At 33.8% G+C, this 27,487-nt stretch overlaps 1 protein-coding gene across 1 annotated transcript in view; it reads right to left on the bottom strand.

Moving 5' to 3' along the window:
- LOC114329137 (peripheral plasma membrane protein CASK-like) overlaps positions 1-27,487 on the bottom strand; it is a 642,784-nt gene that overhangs the window by 101,225 nt on the left and 514,072 nt on the right. Inside the window, exons 8-9 of the mRNA XM_050644747.1 lie at positions 19,256-19,381; positions 14,568-14,751 (exon numbers count right to left, since the gene is read on the bottom strand). Of these exons, the coding sequence (XP_050500704.1) occupies positions 14,568-14,751; positions 19,256-19,381 (310 nt within the window). The remainder of the gene's footprint in view (positions 1-14,567; positions 14,752-19,255; positions 19,382-27,487) is intronic.

The raw sequence follows: 27,487 nt of genomic DNA, 5'->3' as shown, positions 1-27,487 counted from the left end.
CACCGCTAAAGGGCGTAATTGAATTTCAAAAATAAAAAAATCAAAATTTTACAAAATTTACTTAATGAATAGGCATTGAAAATCCAATCATCGTATTCTTCATAAAATTCTGCGCATATTTGATTTCACAAGTTTAAGTTTACCTTTGCAAATAAGAGGTGGGGGTGAGTGGGAAACTTCTTATGAAAACATGGCCCGGTTCTGCTATCTAATTTTGCATACTTGGTCTTGTTGAAAACAGCTCTTTTTCGTCAATGTAAGAGTCTTATTTTCGAAATAGCCTAATAAGTAATATGCCAGCTTGTAAGCGATATTTAATTATTTTCGAAAATCTAGTTTTCTCCGGAGAATATTAAATACAAGTATGCATTTTTAATCCTGTATTACAAAATTCGACCAAATTAGCAACATAATACCGAAAACCGCATGTCGATACCTTTTTTCTATCTCGAGATATCTTAAGAAACGTGTAAATTTTAAGCAATTGTTAATGTCACCGGTAAACGAAGCTAAGGAAAAGTAGTGTGCTATGGAAAAAACAAAGAAACATTTTCCAGATGTAAACGTATATAATTAATTAAAACAACAATAAGACAAACAACACTATAAAATATAACAAAAAAAAGCAACTACTTACTTAGTGACGACCTAAATGTTCAAATTGTTGCCCATCATTTTCGATGCAAGCATTTACTCTTTCTAGAGCAGACTGAACAGCAGTCTCAATTTCTGCTTTCGCAATGCTTTGAATGGCGTTTCGTATTCTCTAGATTCTAGATCATGTTTTCTCGAGTAGTGGGCCTAGCGGCAAAAACAAGGTCTTTAATCCTTCCCCGCAGATAAAAGTCTAAAACAGTTAAATCTGTTGCTATTCAATCTACTCTTGAAAGAGTAAATGCTTGCATCCAAAATGATGGGCAACAATTTGAACATTTAGGCATTCACTAAGACTAAGTAAGTAGTTGCTTTTATTTCTTTGTTATATTTTATAGTGTTGTTTGTTTAGTGTTGTTTTAATTAATTATATACGTTTACATCTGGAAAATTTTTATTTGATTTGTCCATAGCACACTACTTTTCCTTAACCTCGTTTACCGGTGACAGTAACAGTTATGTTTAAAATTTACACATTTCTTAAGATATCTCGAGATAGAAAAAAGGTATCGACATGCGGTTTTCGGTATTATGTTGCTAATTTGGTCTAATTTTGTAATACAGGATTAAAAATGCATACTTGTATTTAATATTTTCAAAAGAAAATTAGATTTCTGAAACTAATTAAATAACGCCTCCTACCTTGCATATTACTTATTAGGCCATTTCGAAAATAGGACACTTACATTGACGAAAAGGAGCTGTTTTCAACACGACCAAGTATGCAAAATTCGATTTAGCGGAACCGCACTTACAGCCATTTTTTCATAAGAAGGTTCCCACTCACCTCCAGCTCTTATTTGCAAAGGTAGACTTAAACTTGTCAAATCAAATATGCGCAGAATTTTATAAAGAATACGATGATTGGGTTTCCAGTGCCCTTTCATAAGGTAAATTTTGTAAAATTTTGATTTTTTAATTTTTGATATTCAATTACGCCCTCTAGCGGTAGACCTACAATTATGAAAATAATTTCCAGGCTTTTCCCGAGGCAACTTTGGTTATAAATATTTTTTTCTCAAAGTTGTACTATAAACGGTTCCTGAGATATGGCCGAGAGCCATTCTTATTGGGACACCCGGTACAAAATAATTACAAAATCTATACATACATAATATACCTACTATTTTGTATAAATATGACAACAATGTTCAGTGATCACTGGTCCTCAACGCGAAACAAACTCCTTATACCTACATCCTTACCCTATACTCTTTAATACATTCCATTTAAAATTAATAAAAAAAATTCTGAAAAGAACCGTTTTAGCATCCAAGCCCTTTCTCCTCTGACCACCATCTGAAAGAACCTCCTCCGCAGGACACCAAATATCCAAACATCCACCGTCACCGAATACCGCCAGTGGTCCGCAACGAAAAAAGTGCCACAAATGCCACAATCCACAACACAAACCCCCCTCTTCCCTCAGGATCACCTCCTGAAGAGGTGATAGACACCTAATAAGTGGACACAATACACCGACCCACCGAAGACAACATATAGTCCCCAACATAATTGATATCATTAGCCTCAGTGATCAAAGTGAGCATATTATAGAATCTGAGAAAATTATATTTAGTCCAAGTAATAAAGCTTAAAATAGGACAAAACCTCGCAATTTTTACAGAATAGATCGATTTGCTTGAAAATTTGAGAATAAGTAGTAGATAGTCCAGGGATCAAAATCTATATGGGGACGAAAGGCGCTTTTACCATGGGGGTGGTTGCCACCCCATCTCGAGGGTGGAATTGTTTTTTATTTCGACCGCAAAAGTTGGTAAAAACATTCACTCTAAGCAAAAAACGTTCTATACATTTTTTTGATAAAATTAATAGTTTTCGATTTATTCGCTATCGAAAGTGTTAGTTTTATATCGACAAAATCAATGTTTTTAATCAGTTTTCTGCTAATAACTCAAAAACTTTTCGTTTTATCAAAACAACTTTACTCAACAAAAATGAACCCTTTGAAAAAATAAACAAATTAGTTTTATTTAATTTTCCTTAAGACCAATAGTAATCGAGCTATATTTTATTATATGTTAGCTCTTCTTCATCAAATGCTAAATAGTGTAGTTTCACACTCAAAAGACGGGAAAACTGTGCATTTTTCGAGGATAACTTGTTCAAACTAATTTAAAGTATTTAAAAATATCTATCTACACAAATAAAAAAAGTGTGTGTGTGTGTGTGTGTGCGTGTGTTTTGTGTTTTATTGGCACTGGTTTTCACAACCAACTGGCCAGTCAATTTCATAATTGTTTTTAGACTAAATGTATAGTGTGTGTGTTGAGTAAGTGTCTTGTTACTTTGCAAAGTCGACGTCATTGTCTTTGCAAAGAGACGCTAATTGTATCCGAACGTCTGCGGTCCCTCCGGTGAATACCGATCCCACAAGGACAGAAACTATTTTCATTTATTAATTTATAATGAACGAAAAATTTCTGAACCTGGTGAGATTCGAACTCACGACCTTTTCGGATTTTTCGATCCATAGGCAGGCGCTCTTACCACTGAGCCACGGAGGGGGTTTAAAAAAAGTCTCTAGCTCAAAAATTAAGTGACTTATTATGAAAATAATGTCAGTCCCTATTTTTTTCAGCGAAAAAAATGATCAGAAACTTCTCCCTACTTACCAGCCTAATTAAAATTAGTCATTGACCTTATTTGGTCTTCTATATTTATGTATTGGTAATAGGTTCTAGAGGCTTGAGCGACTTAGAATAATTAATTTAAAAAAATGAAGTTAAAAGCGAATAACGAATTTTTGTAGTTTGGTAAAAATGCCCTTTTCTTCAGAATAGAAAGATTAACATCAGAGATACGAAAAAATATGTAATCGAAAATATGTAGCTTATTTAATTCCCAAGAACGGAGTTAGCAAAAATTTTTTCTATGGTAAAAACTAAGTGAGCCATTGACCATTAAAACTTGTAATAACATGCAAAAACCACCTTTACCAACCCTTTTATAGTCACCTCTTTTTGCGACTTAGGAGTTTAAAAGGATTTAATATTAATAGTCTTATAGATCTTGTAGAGACCAACAAAATTCTTTTTTAACAAACTTTCTAGGATGAAAAATAAAAAAGTTACGGTTAAAAAATCAATATATTTTTTTGAAAAAAAAAAAGGAAAAATCCAATTGGAAGCTTAATAATGTAAGTTAGCGGTGTTTTTAGTCATTGGTCTTATTGATACTTCTTTATTTATGTATTAGTAATATATTCCAGAAGCTTGACTGGCTTAGAATGATTGGTTTTAAAGAAACTGGAGTTAAAAGCGAATAACGAATTTTTGTAGTTTGGTAAAAAATGTCATTTTCTCCAGAATAGAAAGAGATACGACAAAATATTTAAATATGAAATTGTAGGTAATTTAAATCTCAAGAGCTTCGTTTGAAAAAAAATTTTCCACGGCAAAAATTGAGTGAATCGTAAACGAGTATAATATCGAAAAACATTGAGCTTTTCGGTATAAAACTAACACTTTCGATAGCGAATAAATCGAAAAATATTTATTTTATCAAAAAAATGTATAGAACATTTTTTGCTTAAAATGAAAGTTTTTATCAACTTTTGCTGTCAAAATATAATAAAAAATTTCCACTCTCAAGACTATCTACTTCTTATTCTCAAATTTTCAACCAAATCGATCCATTCTGTAAAAATTGCGAACTGAAAAGCTTTGGTTCCTGGACTAATTGTTGAGATTTCTATGATATCTGGATATCGTATTTCCTATTAGAATGGAATGTACAAAAATGTTGAAAAAACTATAATATGTTAGGAATTAATAGATATTTTTATGTTTATATCACAGTAAATTATCAGTAGTAATTGCACAAGAGCTCTAAAATTATTGAATTTTTCCCGAGTGACACTTTGACAGTTTTAATTTCACGAGCCGAAGGCGACTGAAATTATGTCAAAGTGTCACGAGGGCAAAAATTCTATATTAATTTTAGAGATCGAGTGCAATTTGTTGCGATTATTTCATGAATAAAACTGTTCAACACCAAAATTTTATTGTAATTTATTTATGTAAGTACAAATTAGTACAATTAAACACACAGTTGTTATAAATATTAATTTGACGGTTGAACGTTATCACTTTTATAATTTTTAAAACATTAATTGTCATTAATGTCACTGAATGTATTTTTTCGTAGCAACGAAGGGCATCTGACGTAATATACTTGACGAGTGGAAATTATCAAAAATTATCGATTTAATTTAGATTTATGTCGCTTTCTATTGGTCAGAATCGCCTATGAATGAAATAATCACCAAAACCTGTAAAAATTGCATAAACTTACCATATTGTAATATATTTTTCTACGTAGGAACCTCATAGTCATTGTTCACCCGCGAATCGCGTCACTACCGAGATTTTTCACATTAACGACGACAAAACTAGTCATAAAGTAAAAAAAATACCTGTCAACCTGTTGGATAAGCATTAGTATTATATCTAACAATAGACCAAAACAAAGAAATGAACTAGTTGTGAACCAATAACTACAGCCGTTGTCAATATGTGACACTTTTTGACTTGTTCAAAGATACATAAAATTAACAGTGATAAAAAGGATATAATAATATGAAACGGTTGATCAATATAAATAGATTTAGTATGATTCACTGAAAACACTAGATATTAGTTAAAACTTATCTTTTCGTACCTCAGAAAATTACAAAATTTAGTTTATCTACGGTTTAAAACTTATTTATATCAAAATCAGTCAAAATCTAACTTTATTCGGTAAAATAATTAAACACACAGTATGTACAATACAATAATTATTAACACACGAATTAACACGATCACGACATCATGATTTAATTATTTACCAAACAGGTATTTTTCAATGTTTTAAAAGAACCATCATTTAAGCCGCTAAATGACAACAAACAGTGCATAAATGACATTGAGACAAAAGCACGCATAGATAATGCGCACGCAGCGCACCCCGATATGTCATTCCAAGAACTATGTGATTAGTTTTTAGAGTTTTTTATACAGTTTACGGAAAGCGACGTACAAATTATTTAACAATGATTGAGAATTTTATTTGGAGACTTGTACAGCGGCGGGTTCATAATTATTTATTTAATGAATAATGTTTAGGTAAAATTGCAGAACATATTATTATGTGTACCTATTTATTTTTTTGTTGTCTATTTATTTATTATAGATATAGTCCAGTCGGGTTAGACGAATAACAGGCCTAACCTTGCATTAGGAGCTGCCCCAAATTTTATTTTTCTAATCTTTAGGGAGGGTCAATATTAGCATAAATTTAAAATCTCGACTGAATTCCACCGTTGCGTTAGCCGCCATCTTGATTTTAAACGAGAACCGTTTTTGCTCAATATCTCCGCCATTTTCAATTTTTTGACAAAAAGTGTACTAACTGAAATGGTTAAAAATGCGATTTCCTATAATTTCATTCATAATAATTTTTTTCGTGCGGTCGATATCTTCCGAGTTATGAGGGGAAAATAGTGAGAGTTGGAGCATAATTATTGAATTATTGAATTATCTCGTTTATTATTAGTTTTCTAACAAATATGTACTTATACAAAAATGAAGAGAATTAAATTCTACACAATTTTGGTCTCCTTCATTTTTTTGCTAAAATTAATATTTAAGGTACTACGTATGCGGTAATGGCGCGAGCGTAAGACCGGATTGATTTTATAGCAATTGTTTTTGTTCAATATCTACGCCATTTTCAACTAAAATTGTTCAAAATATAATTTTCTACAATTTCTTAACAATTTTTCTCATGCGGTTGATATTTTCCGAGTTACATGGGAAAATAATAAAAAGTGGTGGGGGGAGCATAATTATTGAATTGAATTTTGTTTCCGAGCTGCCCCAAATTTTATAATTCTATCCTTTAGGATAGATCAATAGTAGTGTTAATTTAAAATCTCGACTGAATTCCGCGGTTGCATTAGCCGCCATATTGATTTTAAATGAGAACTGTTGTTGCTTAATATCTCCGCCATTTTCAACTTTTCGACATAAATGGTGGGAGAGAAAATTGTTGGAAATGCAATTTCCTACAATTTCTTTGGCACAATTTTTTTATACGATCAATATTCTCCGAGTTAAGGGGAAAAATAATGGAAGCGGAGGGGAAGCATAATTATTGAATTGTCTCATTTATTATTAACTTTACGACATAATTGTACATAAACAAAAATAAAGAGAATTATATTTTATACAATTTTTGAAACTTCCAATGAAACATCAACCAAACTAAATATATTAAAGACATAAAAAGACATTATATGCATTAAGTTCACTTAATTTTATTAACTAGCGGGTTTTATTGGTTGAATTTGTTTGTCGATATTTTAAGTTTTATGTCAGCTAATATATCGTGATATTTCAACAATTTTTTTTTAATTTTGGACCCTGTTGGGGAGAATTTTCCCATTTTCCCCCCCTTGTAGACCCGCCACTGGTTCTCTCGAAAAATTGTAGTAAATCGTAATTGCAAAAATTTCAGTTCTTACACTTTTTGTTGAAAAGTTGAAAATGGCGGAGATATTGAACAAAAACAATTGCTACAAAATCAATCAGGTCTTAAGCTCGCACTTTTACCACATACGTACTACCTTAAGTATTGATTTTATCAAAAAAATGTACGGCATCAAAATTGTACAAAATTTAATTCTCTTCATTTTTGTATAGCTATAGGTATATTTGTTGTAAATCTAATAATAAACGAGATAATTCAATAATTCAATAATTATGCTACAACTGTCACTATTTTCCCCTCATAACTCGGAAAATATCGACCGCACGAAAAAAATTATAATATATGAAATTATAGAAAACTGCATTTTCAACAATTTCAGTTTCTACACTTTTTGTCAAAAACGGTTCTCGTTTAAAATCAAGATGGCGGCTAAAGCAACGGCGGAATTCAGTCGAGATTTTAAATTTACACTAATATTGACCCTCCCCAAAAGATTCGGAAAATAAAATTTGGGGCAGCTCCTAATGCAAGTCAAATGCTATTCCGACTGGGCTAATACATTACTAGCGTTAATCTCCAGGCGAGGATAGTGTAGTTTCTGATGGTTCCAAAATCGGAGGCACTTGTCTTCTTAAGAAAATAAAAAAACCTTTTTAACGTGTGCCTTTTAGATAGTAATATACCCGACAAATGGCACAATGCTGAAGTAATTATATTGTACAAAAAAGGAGATCCCCATGAATTAGAAAATTACATACCTATAAGCCTTCTTAGTCACTTATACAAACTCCTTACAAGAATATACCCTATTCCACGAACATACGCCTGTTTTGGATTACTTCGACAACGAATATTTTACTGTGCAAAATAAGAAGAACGAAAGTAAATTGCAAATTACATTGTTGTTTATTGGAATAATTATTAGCGCCATTTACTTTCGTACTTCTTATGTTGCACAGTAAAATATTCGTTGTCGAAGTAATCCAAAACAGGCGTATGTTCGTGGAATGGCCCATAGTAACGAATCGCCTTGAGAAAAAACTTGATTTCTACCAGCCAATGGAGCAAGCGGGATTTCGTACTGGATTTGGAACAAATGATCACCTACAGAGCATTAAAACGGTAATAGAAAAGACTATCGAATACAATCGACCACTCGTTTTGGCTTTTGTAGATTTCCATAAAGCCTTTGACACGGTAGAATTTGACAAAATTCTGGAAGCACTACAAGCATGCCGCATTGACTACCGATACACAAGGTTAATTTACAATACATACAAGAACGCAACGATGTCGGTGAAACTACATAAAAACACGGACCATATCCCAATCGGCAGAGGAGTCCGACAGGGCGATACCTTATCGCCTAAACTGTTTTTTTTTCCCTGGAAGCCGTCTGTTGTGAACCGGTTGTACTGCAGCCACTTGGCTTATTGTACATCTTCCATTGTTTATGAAACCCATTCCAGAATTCTGGAACCCTGTACCAGCTTGTACAGGTCTAGCGGGTGGGTGCCATATAAATTTGGAGTCATTTCGATGTCTCCGAAAAGTGTTTGCCGCCTCCGATCCAATGCCTCACAGTCATGCAAGATATGGTTGACTGTTTCAGGTTCTCTGTTACAGAGTCTGCAGCTCAAGTCTCCATGAAACAGCCCCATTGTATGAAGGTGACCCTTAACTGGCGCATGTCCAGTGAGGAAACCTGTTATGACTCTGAGCTGATTCCTGCTTGTTTTCAGCAGTAACTCAGCTCTACTAGCACATGTCCGTCCGATATACATCTTGCCATGTGTTTGACCGGGTACACTCTCCCAGTGTCAGTTGTGTTGGCTTCGGATCCAGGCTTTTTTTCGTTCGCGGACGGTGCTTTTTGGCACTCCCACGGCCGGCTCTGGACCCAGGTATTTTGTAGCTGATGCTCTCTTGGCAAGTGCATCAGCTCTTTCATTGCCGTATATGCCCCGATGACCTGGAACCCATACCAGTATAACACTGTTATGTTGTGCCAGTCTATCAAGTTCTTGTCGACATTCCCACACCAGCCTAGAGTTCACCTTAGGGCTTATAAGAGCCCCAATGGCTGCTTGGCTATCTGTGCATATGTTAACCCGCTGCAGTTCGAATGCCCTCAGGTTGTTTTCTCTTGCACACTGCAAGATTGCCTAAACTGTTTACCGCAGTACTAGAATATGCTTGTAAAAAACTTAACTGCGAAGAGCGAGGCCTGAATATTGACGGTAGAAGATTAACAAATTTGAAATTCGCAGACGACATAGTTTTATTCTCTGGCAACCTTAAGGAGATATGTACAATGCTACATGAACTTCAGTCAGTGTGGGCCAGTGTAGGTCTTAAAATAAACATATCCAAAACAAAATTCATGACAAACCTAGTACCTAGCGGAAATATCAATAATGGAGAAAACGAAGTAGAGCTAGTGGAAAAATACATATACCTTGGACACGAAATAAAGATTACACGAGACAACCAAACATGCGAACTACAAAGAAGAATAAACCTAGCATGGGCAGCCTATGGAAAACTCAAAGACATCTTTAAAAGCGATATACCAATTATTTCTTTAAAACGTAAAACATTTGACCAATGTGTGTTGCCTGTGATGACTTATGGTGCCGAAACTTTGACATTGACAGCTACAACTTCTAAAATGCTGCGAGTAGCCCAGAGGAAAATGGAAAGTTCAATGCTGAGTATATCGCTTCGTGACCGAGTTAGAAATGAAGACTTAAGACGAAGAACAGGAGTTACCGATGTAATTTCTCGAATTGCCACCCTGAAATGGAACTGGGCCGGACACGTCGCCCGAATCAGTGATGGGAGATGGCCGAAGAGATTACTTGAGTGGAGGCCGAGATTAGATAAAAGAAGTAGAGGAAGACCACCTACTCGTTGGACTGACGATCTCAAGAAAATGTCTAGAAATTGGATGCAAAGTGCTCAAAATAGAGCACAATGGACAAAAATGAGGGAGGCATATGTCCAGCAGTGGACGCAAAGGGCTGGATGATGATGATGATGATGATGACTAGCGTTAAAATAAAATTGAATTTAGGTATTGTGTTTATATGGGGTTGAACCACAATTATTATTGATGTAATAAAAAGTACATTTTTAAGTAATTAGATATCGTTTGACGCTTTGATTTTCACTCAGGAAATCGTTTTCAAAAAAGATTATTCCAAAAAATTCTGGGAGGATTTTATAACATGGTTTTATTAGGTTATGTACTTATGTCTTTTCAAACTTTTGTTAAAGAAGCATGTGGATACATAGGGCAGCTTCATTTATATCATAATGTTTTCCTCCGACAAAAGTACAAAGATTTCTTCTTATCGTTACATCTCGGGATGGAGGTTAGTATCTAAATATACAGCTCTTCTTGTCTTTTTGTTATAGTAAATTATAACAACATGAAAAGAGCGTTCTGCACAAGAGATTTGAAGTTGGAGCTAAGAGTTAGGTTGGATACGTGCTACGTTTTCTCAACATTTTTTATGGAATGGAAGCTCGCACCTTAAATGCAGCATCAATGAAAAAGCTGGAATTATTCGAGCTGTGTGTGTACAGAAGAATTTTGAAAATATCGTGGATAAAACACGTCAAAAACAAAGAGGTTCTGAGAAACATGAATAAAGAAATATGTAAGTCTTAAATACCATCATATAGTCTAGGCGCCAAATAGAGGTCACCGTGTCCTTTTCAATTCTGATGGACAAACTCAACGATTTCGATCCGAGTAGTCAAAAAATTGTTATAAACAATATAATTGTTTATAAGGCTCTGCCTCATAAACTAAAAAAGATAAAAAATATTTCAAATAAAATTTGTTCCTTAATAAAAAACGAAGAAAAAAACGTTTACTAAACTTAAATCCAACAATTAGAACTCAAGATATTGTAAAATTAGTGCACAATACAAATTATTGCAAATTGCAAAATAAGTATTTTTCGAAGCTTTATCGATCGTAACTGGGCTTCTACGAATGTAAATGAGCCTTAGAAGATCTTATTTTAAAGCTTAATTCATAGGCCTCCAAACAAAGTTTGTTAAATTACTTTATCTTCATTTGTTTTAAAGTTATACCCGTTTGAAGTTATAATTTTCTTAAAAAAATTATACATTAATTTGTTTATAAGGGTTTCAAGCAAATTTGAGCTAAAAACATTTATACTTTAATTAACGATAATGATAGAACTCAAAAGGATCAATTTGAGCTTATGAAAATGTTCGTAAGTTTATTTTTGGCCAAGATATCGATATATTCGCTACGAATTTCGTCACTTACTTGACTGTGAGCCGATCTTGCGCCTCATAGCGCGCCATTAAAATATTGATATCTTGGCCAAAAATATACTTACGGACATTTTCATAAGCCCAAATTGTTTCTTTTGAGTTCTCCTATCATTATTGTTAATTAAAGTATAATTGTTTAAAGCTCAAATTTGTTTGATTAAACAAATTTGTTTGAATAAACAAATTAATGTATAACTTTTTAAGAAAATTATAATATCAAACGGGTATAACCTTAAAACGAATAAAGATACAGTAATTTAACAAACTTTGTTCTGAAGCCTATTAAGCAAGCTTTAAAATGAGATCTTCTAAGGCTCATTTGCATTCGTAGAAGCTGAGTTACGATCGACAAAGCTAAACGAATTTCGTCACTTACTTGACTGTGAGCCGATCTTGAGCCTCATAGCGGCGCACCATTAAAATATCGATATCTTGGCCAAAAATACACTTATGAAAATTTTCAGAAGCTCAAATTGTTCCTTTTGAGTTCTTCTATCATTATTGTTAATTAAAGTATAATTGCTTATAGCTTAAATTTGTTTGAAACTCTTATAAACAAATTAATGTACAATTGTTTTAAGAAAATTATAACTTCAAACAGGTATAACTTTAAAACAAATAATGATAAAGCCACTTTACAAACTTTGATTGGAAGCCTATTAATTAAGCTTTAAAATCAGATATTCTAAGACTCATTTCCTTTCATAAAAGCCGAGTTGCGATCGATAAAGCTTCGAAAAATACTTATTTTGCAATTTGCAATTTGTATTGTGCACTAATTTTACAATATCTTGAGTTCTAATTGTTTGATTTAAGTTTAGTAAACGTTTTTTTCTTCGTTTTTTATCAAGGAACAAAATTTTATTTAAAACATTTTTTTTATCTCTTTTAGTTTTGAGCCAGAGCCTTATAAACAATTAAATTGATTATAACAATTTTTTGACCACTCGGATCGAAATCAACCCTCAAAATTCGTAATCAGCAGCCAAAAATACATAAGAAACTGTTGAATCTGTCCATCAAAATTGAAAAGGACACGGTAACCCCTCTGGCGCCTAGACTAATAAGAAAATTGGCATATCTAGGACATATTGCAGGTGGAGAGAGATACAACTTGCTCCAATTGATTATGCAGGGCAGAATTCAAGGAAAAAAAGCATAGGGAGACGTAGAAAATCGTGGCTACGCAACCTGAGAGAATGGTATGAATGTACATCAAATGGACCTCTTAGAGCAGCCGTTTCTAAAGTCAGAATTGCTATGATGATTGCTACCTCCGTCGCGGTGATGGCACTTGAGGATTATATTGCGGCCCTTTACAACTTAATACATGCGCTTCGTGATCATGAGATTCTTCGTCTTTTGCTTGATCTCTTTCCCTCTACTTTTCTTTGTCAGCTAAAGTAGGGTACATCTCACTCCTCTCATTACACGACAAACATATTTTAACTTTCTCTTCTAGATGATAGATATTAGCTTCCGTGGTTTCTGCATGACGCTCATTATTTATTTGACATTTAGTCGTTCAATTTAGAAATCTTAAACACTTATACAAATCAATCATCCTTTCATAAATTTAGATTCCAGTTAATAAGAAATGATCTTATTTTGATAAATGCAGCTCTTGTGATTTCTTCAAATTAAAAAAATATATCAAAAATGAATAACCATTTTCAATTTCGTTGCAAAACGAAAATACAGCCGCATCATATTCTAGTCCAATCAGAGAGTCTAGAGCACCTCTACCGGTTTCGAAACTTATTAGTCTCTCATCAGGGGCACATATGCTGCTCTCTCTGATCCAACCAAAACAAACCCCGGCGTGCAGTCGCGGATTGCAACGAATGAAATGGCATAGATGCCCTAGCGGCAACTGCTAGCAAAGGACTAAATTTTCAATCCAATGGAATATAAAACAACATAATGTTATTCTACATCCCACCAGACTGAAAACAATGGGAACCTTCTCTGGTTATACCTCCGAGGCTTCTACAATTTGCAAGCCATAACGGATGCTGAGAATGGGAACCATTCTCGTTGGAACTTTACCGCGGCTGAGCGGATGGGACGTGAATTATAAATAGTAAAATTCCCTCTTCTTCCTTAGTCTCAGCATCCGTTATGGCTTGCAAATTGTAGAAGCCTCGGAGGTGTAACCAGAGAAGGTTCCCATTGTTTTCAGTCTGGTAGGATGTAGAATAACATTATGTTGTTTTATATTCCATTGGATTGAAAACTTAGTCCTAAAAAAATATATTTGTCGAGAAAAATGTGCGGGTAGCCTCAAGTAACAGTAGCTTCAGGAGTACCCTACTCACCTCAGGCATGTAATTCGGATGGAACAAACTGACCCATCCAGAACAACGCTCTTTGACATCCCCGCTGGTCATAGTAGAAGAGGAGGGCCTATAAGAAGGTTCCTTGAACATCGATAAAGACATGATGTAGAAATGAGTGATTGGAGGGGAAAAGCAAGAGATAGGGATGACTGGATGGAACTTCTTAAGGAGGCTAAGAGCCACACAGGATTGAAAAGCCAGAGTGATGGTTATGAGACATTGCGTATCTTCATTTATTATGATGTATTGATCTTTTGCTTCTGCTACGCTCCCTAGAATCTGAACAATAGCTTCGGAAAAACCAATTCTCAAACGAGAAGCGTAATTTTAGACGAGAAACTACATGCATATCAGTTTACTTCCCATAAGAAGAAGTGAGTTTTTACTAAAAGTAAGTCTTTGGTGACAAATTTGCTGTTTATCAGACTGGACTAAGGCAGGAACATGACCAAGGAAACAAAATTGACGTATTTTTTGGAATTTAGTGAAGCTTTAGATAAAGTATCTACAAGCCGTAGTTTTGTTTCTTCTAGTTTTTTTATCCTTTAGAATTAAATTAAGTGGACGTCCAAAAATTAAATTTTTTATCCCCAACTGATGACGCCAAGGTGAATACCTACTGCGTTTTTAACAAATTAATTTCAATTAAAAATTTATTGATATTAGATTCAAAAACATAAATATAAATGCTTTGTGTTAATTGTTCAATCCGTCCTGAGACAGTCCAGAGTGCTTTTATAATTCTAAAAACAGTTGACTTACCACAAAAAGACACTTCATCATCCCCGAAATCGGAAAATGTGTCCGTATTCGAGTCATCGTAGGGATACCATTTACTAGAATTGACGGCACTAAGAACGAAAGTTTTCAATTTCCTACGGCTATTAAATTTTTTCAATTCCTCTACAGTCTCAGCCAAGTGAATCCTCAATCCCTTGTCTCGATCCTGAAACAATTAATAGAGTGTCTATCAGTTCAATTCGCTGTTAACATAAAGGAAATCAGTTGGCTGTTATACGAGTATAGTAGGTAATTGTAAACAGACTGAACAAAGAGAAAAACACAACGAATTATATACGGTAATATTTGACTTGTTTTATCTACAGTATTGGAAATCGTTTTTCGGAACATATAGGAACTTTCAACGCAATCAACTAGATTCCTGATTTGCAATTAACCAGTGTAAATTTTAAGACAACGTCGCGATGTTTCATATTTAATTCATTTGTTCGATTGCACTGAACTGAGGTGCCCCATCGGATTGCAGGGTACAGTGATTGCAGGGATCGCTGCGATAGCCAGCGGTAAAGGGAATAAAGTTGAACAAATTAATTATATATATATATATATATATATATATATATATATATATATATATAATCGGTTCATAACGTTCTACGACGTCTTCCGATTCCCAATCGCCATTGCTCTCGATCGTAGCACATGTCTTCGTTCAAGCCTCTTTCTCCGATTTCAGAACAAATTAATCAATTTTAAAATATCGCGGCGTTATATTGAAATTTACACTGGTTAATTGCAGATCAGAGATCTCAGTTCGGTGCAGTCGAACAAATAAATTAAATATGAAACATCACGACGTTGTCCTGAAATTTACACTGGTTCATTGCAAATGAAGAATCTGACTTATTACATTGAAAGTGCCTATGTTCCAAAAAAAGATTTCCAATACTGTATTATTATAATTACGCTCTGTATTTTCTCTCTGCTATGAGATTGATCAGCATCTTTTTAATTCAACTAATTAATTAATTATTTTAATTGCTACTCATGGAAACAAAACCAAATTTTAATAAAACTCCAATGAAAAATATTCTCAGGGCTAATTGATTGTAATGTATCACCTGTAGTTTGTGGCTTCTAGTATTTCTCGTTGCTTATTTTATCAAGGACCAAAACAGGGAAAATAAATATACTCAAAATCATATAAATTTTATAAATATTATTTATTTATATACTATACCATAAATATAAGATTCAAAATGTATGCTAAAACTTTATTCTGTTGTCAAAATTTCTTATCTAATAAATTAATCTTTAATTCTACTATCTCCTTTTTCTTTTAACAAATTTTCATTTAAATGATTTGGTAGACTGTTCTTATTTTTATAAAAAAAAACAATATTTAATTAACCTTTTAAATAGATTATTTATCTCTTCTATGAATTTATAAATGAATAAATTATGCTGTAAAAACTGTTAAATTGATAAAAAACAAATATGGTATGTAATATACAACAACTCTCTCCCTTTCACCAATAAACTGACTAACTTTTTTATCTTCTTTACTTCTTCTCATGGATTGTGTTGTCGTCGGTTCTCCCAAACGTGCTCCTCGGATGCTGCTACGGTCTTTCTCTTCCAAACTGTTTCACAAACAAAAAACAGCACTCGCTCGAAATCTCTCCTCTATTTAGTCTCCGACTCGATTCAAACAATAGCAATCTTTATAATTCCAAGATTTTTTCTCTCAGCTCGATATTTTTTGCAAAATTGATACAAACCGGCTTCTCGCTCCAGACAGAAAACTGGAATCTCTTGGATGGACAGGAGGAGATTGTACTTCTCGACTCGATCACGATTTCGTCTTAACAGCAATCTGCTTACACGGTAACCAAATTCACCACTTTACACAAAATTACTCTATTTTTCGAATTGGACTGCTCCCTTCCGATCTTAATTACACAGTAAAACTTTTTGCTTCATCAATCTGAGACTCAACCACTCTGTTCTACCCCCATCCATCTCTTCGCCAATCACAAGCATTCTCTCTACACATTACATCCGTACTTTGATTTCCTAAGAACAAATAGTCTTGTATACAAATTTTCTGTCTTGTCAAAGGACATCGCACACATCTTATGGAAAATATAATGTCACTCAAACTCAATAAAATTTATACGATTAGATTCGTTTTAATATAACGATCAATTCTTATCATTGCGCCAACTCTTAATTATGATTAATTACGGCGCAAATTGCAATTAAAATTTATCGAAATCACATTTTTGGAGTCCATAAAATGTTAGTTTACAATCATTATTGCTCTGAGTGCTATTCATAACAGCTTAAATCCCGCTGGGCCTAAGCGGATTAGTGAAACTACTCCGCTGATTTATGGAGTACCGAAAATCTGGGTATTTAAAAAATTATTTTTGAAAATAGAGAGTTGGCGCAATGATAAGATTTGATCGTTAATTTAAAACGAATCTATTGGTATAAATTTTATTGAATTTGAGTGACATTATATTTTCCATAAGATGTGTGCGATGTCCTTTCCAGGAGATATTAAATTTAAATGTTTTCTTCCATCCTAGAAAAACCCTATATTTTAAAACTAAACAAATTGTTTATCGTCGTTTTCTTTCTAGGAAACCATTTAGAAACATTCTATTGTCTATTCCAAAGCGGCACATTAACTTTCTAAAACCGACCGTAATTTCGTTCATTGTTTGAATTGCATAAATCCGTACGTAGAATCTTTATCACTAACGTTTTTCCCTTTCCACGAAACATTGCTTACGGCTAAATCATATTATTTACAAATTTTGGCTATATATAGGGCGATGAAAATTTACGATCTCGTGGTCTTTGACATAAAATTAATTCTCTAAATTCTCCTCATAAAAATTATTTAACAGTATGTTATATTTCTTGGAAGTTAATACGAGATTTTCTAAACAATAATTTCAGATTTCCTAATACTCCAACAGTTTAACTCACCATCCAGCCTTCAAGAGTCCACTACTAAACATAGGCCTCTTCCTCATGTTTTCAACTCATCTATCCTGCGCCTCTCTCATCCAGTTTTTAATTAGCCTTCCCAAATCGTCAGTCCATCGTGTAGGTGGTCGACCGACAATTTTCTTGTCTTCCCTTGCTGTTCATTCCAATAACCTCTTTTTACATCGCCCATCTGTCATTCTAGCTATGTGTCCTACCCATCTACATTTTAGTCTGGCTATCCTTTCGATGACGTCAGTTACTTTGGTACGTCTCCTTTATTTTGTCTCGCAAAGTTATTCTTAACATGGATCGCTCTTATATATGTGTCTCTCAGTTTGCTAGCCGAGGCTTTTTTTAAGGTAAGTGTTTCTGCCCAGTACGTCAACAGTGGTATGGTAAAATTTTCAGTACCTATTTCTAGCAAGTTTTTATCTAATATGTTTTTCTTCATCTTTGTATGTTTTTCTTCGTCTTCGTAAACCATTTTCCAGCCACTCCTGAATGTCGCTCTCTACCAATTGATTCCATGTTTCTCCATCTTCCGCCAATCTAATCCACTCTTTTTCTTCCACTGCTATACCGCCGGTCCAGAATAAGAATGACGTAACTGCCAAAAGCCAAATTTCTCAGGAGAGCAAAAAAACGATTTTTAAATATTTAAAATAAATCTTCCAGGTGCATCGTTATGGCGTGTATTGTTACAATGGTGGCTTTTATTTTTATCCTTAATGGTTCGAATTTCATTATCTTAATTTAATCCCCCATTTCAACCCTTTTTGCAGTTGCGTCATTCTTCATCTAAACGTTTTTAAATATTTAACATGGTGATTAAATAAAGAGTAAGCGTCTGAAGCATCGGTATGGCGTTTATTCTTACAATGATGGCTTTTAGTTTCATCCCCATTGGTTCGAATTTCATTATCTCAATTTAATCCCCATTTTCAACCCTATCTACAGTTGCGTCATTCTTGATCTGAAAATTTTTCTGTACAAAAAAAAACTGTTTATAAATATTTATTATGCCGTTTATTCTTACCGTGACAGCTCTTATTTTCATCCTTATTGGTCCAAATTTCATTATCTTCATTTAGTCTCCCCATTTTCAACTCTATTTACAGTTGCGTCATTCTTCATCTGAAACAAGGTCTAAAATGGTGCATATTTCAATAACGACGCAACTACCCTGTGGTGGCTCAGCATATTAGGCTGTTGATTATGTTCAAAATAAGAGAGCTAAAAGGAACTACAACGTTAACAGGATTTTATTGTCTCATATGGTCAATGGACCTCTAGATTTGAAAAATCCGCGGAGTTCTACCATTTAAATGGGTGCGTTTTTGAGAAAGAGGTGAATTAGTCCCTAGGCACAGGGTGAATTAGGGTGAGTTCTATGCACTTTTGGTACAAACACGTCCACAGGAAAATTGTTCCAGGTTAAATTTATTATCGAAATATCACATTTTAAAGTAAAAAATATTTTTTTGTACAAAAATATATTCAAAAGAAAAGCAAGAAAAAACACGAAACAAAGCAATTTTGTTTTTGCCCCATAACTCCTATGTCCAGCAGTGGACGCGTACGGGTTAATGATAATAATAATTATAGTTCGTTCAGTACCATATTTTTAAGGATGTTTTTACCGTTAGTTAGTGACTATCAAAAAACACTGTATTTGTACTAGCTATATTTATGCAGTAAGTACTTACCCGCAACCATTTGTGATTCAGTACTTCTTGAATGGTTATTCTTTGTTTGGGATCTACGGTGAGCATTTGTTGAACTAAATCTTTGGCCGTGTCGCTTATCAACTGCCAATGTAGAGATGTATCCAACTGCAACAAAAAGGACATTTTTAAAATCGATACAAAACGGAAATGATTTTTCAAATGATGAAAGAATGAAACAAGAAATATGATGACAATTTTTCTAAAACGCTTTTTTTTTCTAAAGTAACAAGTCTTTCAATTTATAATTCGTATTTATTATTCCATTGTTATTTTTCTTTATTTTGTACATATTTTTAGTTATAAATAACTAGGTATAAATATTATTAAAAATCTATACAAACTAGATAGAAGATTAATGGTTTTGTAACTTTTAACGTAAAGTAAAAACTCCCGGGTGTAACTGGTATAAATTTTAATCAAGAATTAAAATTTTAAAAATCCAAAAGGATTACATTCGTTGTTCAGAACAAACGTTTTCGGACTTATCAGTCCATCGTCAGTGAACTCTGTGTTCTTGCCCTAGGGCAGACTAGCGTGGTCCAAACGAGAAATTAAAAATAAGTAAAAGTAAAGTACTCACATGCTTCTGGAGCCAATCCATTGCCATTGACGTTAAGCCGAATTATTTTATTGTATTTGTAATGTGGATTGAACATTTTTAGTCCAACCAGTGTTTGGCATTGTGGCTATTTTGCAAGGATACAGAGTTCACTGATGATGGACTGATAAGTCCGAAAACGTTTGTTCTGAACAATGAATGTAATCCTTTTGGATTTTTAAAATTTTAATTCTTACTATACTTTTAATACTTAACTAGATGGTATACAGCCAATTTTCGGGATATATCCAGCAATTATTAAAAGTTTTATTATGTTTGAGACCTTTAATTTATTTCTACCCCTTATACCTTCGTGTATGATGAAATATTTGTTACCGGTAAATAGTGCTGATCCTCTCATGAGAGATAAACAACAGAACGAAATATCGTGAAATAAACTCTAACATCTATTATAAAAATACCAAAAACCTAATCAGTATCTCCGGCACGTATCTCCACTTACTTTACAAATGGTTTCTATCTTAAAATATCGAGAACCCAATATCGCCGTTAAATAAATCTTGCTTCAAGAAAGTCGATTAAGAATTCTTTCCAATGCATTGTTTACATCCCCCAGTCAATACCTACACCATGTGCTTTGAGGTCGCCGACGACTTTCTTTTATTTTAGAAGGAGTTGGGCCCAGTCGGGGCTAGTGTCACGCCATCGGTTGTTGGCGGGGGGCCAGAGTTCCTTCGGGATTCCCTCGTAAGGGTAATAACCCCCGTTCGAAATGATCTTGGAGCATTACGCGAATGGAAGAGTCTCTGAGTAATGGGTTTATTTATTGCAAGACAGAAGTAGCAAACAAGTACAGAAAAATAATACGGACATACATATTGAAAATTAAATAAAATTCCTACTTTAATGAACAAAAATAAAACTAAAACAAATAGAAAAATATTAAATATGATAATAATTAAGATGCCTGGATTAAAGTGCTTTTGTAATAGACTAGGACTAATCTGTAAAAAAACTTGTATTTTTGGATGTTATAACGGTACCAAAGTTATTTGAAATTCCGACCCAGTTTACATTTGTAACACTTTCGTTGCACCCTGTATATCATAATCGTTGGGACCGCGTTATTGCGTTCAATTGGATTGATTTTATGTTCTCAGGAATTCGGCGTAGATAAATGCCTTGAGTTGTTTACAATACTGAGAAAAACGGTTCTGTCTTTATGCAGAATATGACGTAGCTCGCCGACAAAGAGCTAATTGATTTTGGAGACTGAAATATGCCAGGATGTCGCTGTTATGTTTATGCTATCTCATAAGTGTTTAGAGATAACAGCTTTGAGTAAACAAGAAGTGTTACCCATTGAGCACACGTGCAGAATTGCTGACTTGTCAAGACCTTGAGTTTGTCGTGAGAAACCAAAGACTTGCTTACGGAAAGTAAGTATCCCTTATTGGTGGAGAAATTTTGCATGGCGTCAAATTAGATGTTTGGCGTAGTATGATTTTGGTTTTCTGATTGGCCAAGATTGATTGATTGAGGAATTTGAATCTGTAATTGGTTGATGGGATGGATTCTGTGATGATTTTGAGAGGGCGTTGATTTTGAGAGATGTTAGTTTGGAGAGATCGAGTTAGTCAGTTCTGTTAGAGGGTTCTGTGGTAGAAGTTATCGAGCGGTTGCCTCGGACCGCGAGATGTGGTTACCGGCAAATAGTTAGCACCTAGTGAGTTCTGTTGGGTCCGTCACCAAGAAGAGTTCGGTTAGGTCTTTCATCAAGTCAAGTTTAGTTTTCAAGTTGAGTTAGCCTGGGAGGGTCCGTTGCTTGCAACGGTACCTAAAAGGTTGAGTTAAAAGTCTAGTTTGGAGTTGCAGTGACGTTAAAATGTAGTTACCAGTTCTTAGGTCGGCTGAGAACTCAGCGCGGCGATGCACTGTGGTGTGATTATAATGGAACTCCGGAAATTTTCGTTGCTGTCAAGGGAATTGTCGATAATTTATAAATACCATTTTTGGTATTCCTTTTTTTATGCAGTCAGATCCAAGAATTATGCAGAATAAGTTTTCTTTTTGTGATCCAACACCCCAGTTAAAGCGAAGTTTGCTTTGATTTTAGTAATTTTGATCCCGTTCAATGAACTATAAAACAAATCACTTTTAATAATTTTGTTCGAGTAGAACTAATTTGTTTTTGAGAATGCAGAATGCATACAAAGCTGAAAGAGAAGAGTTGCTGCGTCCTTAATCGTGCTAAGACGATACATAAAAAAGAAAAATGAAAAACGGAAAATGTGGATACGGCTTTTCTAAGTAAACGCGAAACAATGAGTAATTTAACTATGGAAATAATGCTAGACAATTATTTGTTTAAGAATTTTACAAGAATGTCAAAAAGTGATTTCGAACTATTAATAAATAATGATAGGGCCACGAATAGAGAAGAAATATCAAACATGAGAAACGCAATACCAACCTCAACAAGATTAGCAATTGATATTTAAATATACTAACAGTTTTAATTTAATTTATTTTTGGGTGCATTACTCTTCCATTTGTCTCATAGTTCCAGAAGTAGGTATGCCAAGCTCCACAACTCTGGACGCATTAATGTACTGCATTAATAAACCTTATTGTGATTTCGTTTGACCACGTATTCATCTTTTCTTTGTATGTTTTGACAAAACCAAATTAAATTTCAACAGGAAATAAAGAGGAAATACATAGCAACATGCAAAATTTTCCACAGCAGTTCGACTTTATCGGCAACGCATCAGGCACTGCAATAGTGTTCAAATACCAGTAAAACTTCGGCCACATGGCTCAGCCAAACGGCGATATTTTCATTAGATGGCTGTAATGTTGCCAGAAACACACCAAATATATACTTTCGGCAACATATTGCTTCAAAAACTAGCCCGTCTAAATGCCCCTTTAGACGTAGACCAATCCAAGACTGAGCTGACGACTCGTGAAAAATAAAATGCCACAACTTCTCATCAATACATTGAAATGCAGAATGTAGATGACCAGGATGAGCTAATGATAGAAATAGATTCTGAACCTGAGACCTCAGTTTTTCTGATTTAATCTCCACATCCATTACTTGCGTTATTTGTTGTTAAGAAGAAACTTTCATTTTTTGATCAAATAAATTTTGTGTTATTTGTTGTTTTTGTATTTTGTTTATAAATATATAAAGAACACTGTTGTTTACCCTATTTCATCTTCAACAATATCCCTAAGTGCGTCGTAGGGTTCATTCTCAGAAAATTTTCCATATCGAGAATATTCTCGAGAATATTCTCGAGATTATTCTCTGATTTTTCATTGCCGAGAATTTTTTCAACACTAGGCTCTACTATGCCAAATTATTGGGCCGATCCGAATTGCAGAAAAAAATGACCGCATTTGGCGGAGAAAAAAGTGCTTTTCCACCAGGACAACGCACCGAATCACACCTCCGCCAACGCCATGGCCGAATTGAGCTACGAACTGCTGTCCCATTCTTCCTATTCTCCAGATTTGGCACTGTGTGACCTCTGTTTGTTTCCAAATTGGAAAAAGCACTCGCTGAGCAGAATTTAAGTCGAATGAGAAGTCTTCACCACCGAAGAGGACTTTGCAGACCTCGAGATAACTTATTTTAGAGACGGGTTAAAGAAGTTGGACATCGCTGGGTCAACTGAAGAGACCCAGAAATTTTATTAACGATAAAACGAAGAAAACTCGAGTATTTGGGTCACCTGATGAGAGGTCATAAATACGCATTACTTCAAAATATAATGCAAGGAAAAATAGAAGGAAAACGGAATCCAGGCCGTAGAAGAATGTCGTGGATGCGGAATTTGAGAGAGTGGTTTGGCTGCACCACTAATGAACTTTTTAGGTCAGCTGTAAACAAAATCAGGGTAGCCTTGATGATTTCCAATCTCCGATAGGAGTGGCACAAGAAGAAAAAGAAGAAGGGTCAACTGTATCGAACTAAAAGGAGACTACATATGTTGAGAAATAAATCGCCACTCATCTAAAATTTTCGTTTTTCTTTTGTATGTAAATACTTATCGGACCACCCTAATAGTATAAACAGTGCGCTGGAATAAGTGTTGCCCCCTTTATTAACTTATTTATTTTTAGCACATAAGCAAAACGCTCGGACAGGTCGATTTTTAAAATAATCATAGTATATTAGAGCCCCAATGTTTCGAACTTTACGCGATCCATCTTCAGGTGACAGGCATAACTTTGATTTTTTTAAATAGGAAAGTCATCAGTACATCAGTGACACTGCATTTGAGAGCTCTTGAAATCCTGATTACAGAAATGTATAATACTTTAATCCTCTTTGAGAGAGTAGGCACAAATTTTCAGTCGAATTCATTTTAAACCCATTAATTTTTTTTCGAATCCTGAGAAAACTAATAAGTATTTTTGAAAAATTTAAACGCAGAATGAAAGAATATATTATTACCAAGTGCTGAAAGTCCCATAGAATAAACAAAAAGTTAACTAGAAAGTTAAATAAACATTATAGAAGTTCTCAAGGACGTTCAACCCTCGATAATATTGTAATATGTCATTCTGTGTTTAAATTTTGCAAAAATACTTATTAGCTTTCTCAGGATTCGAAAAAACTGAATACATTTAAAAATCAAAAACAAAAGGATTAAAGTATTATGCATTTTTGTAATCAGTATTTCAAAATCTTTTAAATGAGGTGTGGCATGATGTCCTTTGTACTTTCCCGTTTAAAAATCATAGTTATGCCTGTCACCTGAAGAGGGATCGCTTAAAGTTCGAAACACTGATGCTATAATATACTATGATTATTTTAAAAATCGAACTGGCCGAGCGTTTTGCTTATGTGCTAAAAATAAATAAGTTCATAAAGGGGGTAACACTTATTCCAGTGCACTGTACGACTTATTGGGTTAATCCCTTTTTAAAAAATACATTTATGTATTCGAAAATTAGTCCGATATAAATGCCCGGTATTAAATTAAGAAAAAACAAAGAAAAAATTTAAAAATTGCATGTAATTTGTAAACCATAACCCAATTTTCATAATAGCCGAAAAATTTTACATTATGACAGAGCAATCCCAGTGGTAAACATAATTAAGAACACGCCTTTGTTTCAACACCATCATTTTCAACTTTTATGTAGCCGAGAGAGATAATTAGAGACGGATCGTCTAGCTCTATTCGGTTTCGCTCTACGGAAACTGATCGTGTACATGGTTTCTCTTGGTGAACAATTACCAGGATCTACAAATAAATTGGAACAGTGAATTAACTGCAAACCGCCATCGGAGATATATCATTTCCAGTGACTGAGTTGGATGCTAAGAAAGCGACTACAAGAGAATTGTAGTTCTCAATATTAAAGCAAAATTCTTAATCGTCTCAAATAGTTTCGCGGAAAAGATTCTTCGAATTGTTTGATAATGAGAAAAGTCGCTGATGTAAAATATTTATTCCTGACATTAACCCATTATAGGCCAGCGTTCTATATAGAGATCATTGAAAATCTTATTATTTTTTTTCAACCCTTAAAATTTGTTTAAATTTAAAGAAAAAATTTCCGCAGATATTTTAGGCCGTAGTATTGAATTATAATTAACAATTCGAAGTTTTCTTTCCGGAAAAATAAAACCTCTAATGAGACCAAGGTTCTCGTTAGGCCTATTCGTGGTCTCTATTACTTGCAACCAAGTGAATGATAAATGAAAGAAGACACAGGAAAGTCTAAAAATTGCACCTCACAACCTGTCTATTCATCATGGCCAAATTCCAACCAAAACTTAGTCAAGATACTCAGTTAGGAGTAAAACTAATTCAAAATAACTCGCTGTAAAACAAAACCAAGAAACGTCTTATGTTTCAGTTCGTTCAGAGAGCGTCGTAAACGCCCTTACGTACGTTTCACTTTCATTAAAGATCCTCAGAGGGTGTATATAAGGCTACCTCTGAACGAACTCAAACAAATCCAGCCTGTTAATACCGAATTACAACAAAATTACTCGATATGGATGCCGTAGGGCCATCTGCTTTTAAAAATATTTTTTTCCACCCCCGGTATTCTTTTAACTTTTAATTATCATTCGCTTGGTTTGCAAGTAATAGAAATTAGCCGTAATCAGAAAGTTGGTCCCATTAGAGGTTTTATTTCTCCGGAAATAAACTTCGAATTGTAATACTAAAATACTTGATAATACCTCGAACTTAATGGCAGAATTATTCACCAATTATTAGTACTAGGTACTGCTTGAACTGTTAACTTCATGATTATTATATACTGTTGTAAAGTTTTTATAAGAAAATTTTAGAAAATAAATTTATATCAGAGACCACGAGATCATAGATTTTCATCGCCCTGTATATGACCAAAAATTGTAAATATTATAATTTAGTTAGTAGACAGTGTTTTCTCGGAAAGTGAAATCGTTAAGTGATTTGTTAATGGTTCTTTGGACGGATATACAATTATGCAGTAAAAATTAGAAAGTACATGTAGTTCGCTTTGGGATGAACAATGACATTTGTAAATGATTCGTAGAAGGAGAGACAATAAACAAATTTATTGAGTTTAGAATATAAGGTTTTTTGTTTAGCATTTTGAAACAACGAAAAGTAATTTGGTATCTCCTAGAATTTAACAAAATGGAAAAGTTGTATACAAAATAAATGGGTTCTTAAGAAAGGAAAATATGGATGTAATGGGTAGAGAGGATTTTTGTGATTGGCAGAGAAAGATGGATGGAAGTGATGAGAGTGTGGAGTCTGAATTTGATAACAGAAAAAATGGTCACTGTGTAATGAATCTTTGGAGAGTACAGTCCAGTTTTTTAAAAAGTGAGAAGTATATTGGATAAATAAAAAATATTTATAACATTTATATGACATCGAATGTGTTTAATTTCTCTGTTTTGTCCCTGGATGAAGTAAGCAACTAGAGATACTAGAAGTCACAAACCGAAGGTAATGCATTAAAATTAAAATAGCACTGAGAATAATAGTTATTTATGATATAAGTGTTAAAAGTACACGTTTAAGGCACGCATGTGAAAGTTTGCAGAATGAGCGATAGCGAGTTCTGCAATTCACATAAGTGCCTTAAAAATGTACTTTTTAACACGCATATCATACAATATTTTTTCTGCAAACGTAATTACAGGACAATATCTACAAAAAATTTTACTTGAGCGTGACAGACGCTCCATTTTTATATTTTTTTGACATTACATCAAAATTGTCTATACGGTCAATATGAACTGCAGTGCCTTAAAAATATTTTAAAGCACTAGTGCCTTAAAGTAACATTTTTAACGCACGTATGGAGTGCTAAAAATTGCATTTTTAACACGGTTGTAGAAAAAATTTGTTAGAAAATTTAATTTAATTTTGGTTTTGTTTTACATAAGCAATAATTAAAGGAATTAAGTAATTAATCAAAATAAGAATTTGCTGATCAATCTCATAAAAAAAGAGAAATACAGAGCATAACAATACATTGTCTAACGTTCCAAACATTTCGGGATATTTCGATGACATTTAGTAGGTACATCATTCTAGATTTTTAGTAATTCTTCTTTTTCGTCAAGTGGCTTTTTCTATCTTAAACAAATCTTAGGGAACCGTGATAACACTGCTCCT

Source organism: Diabrotica virgifera, chromosome 2, assembly GCF_917563875.1.
Source record: "Diabrotica virgifera virgifera chromosome 2, PGI_DIABVI_V3a".
In the NCBI taxonomy this organism is placed as follows: domain Eukaryota; kingdom Metazoa; phylum Arthropoda; class Insecta; order Coleoptera; family Chrysomelidae; genus Diabrotica; species Diabrotica virgifera.
The sequence above is the reverse complement of the archived record's forward strand: the minus strand, read 5'-3'. Positions and strand labels throughout refer to the sequence as shown.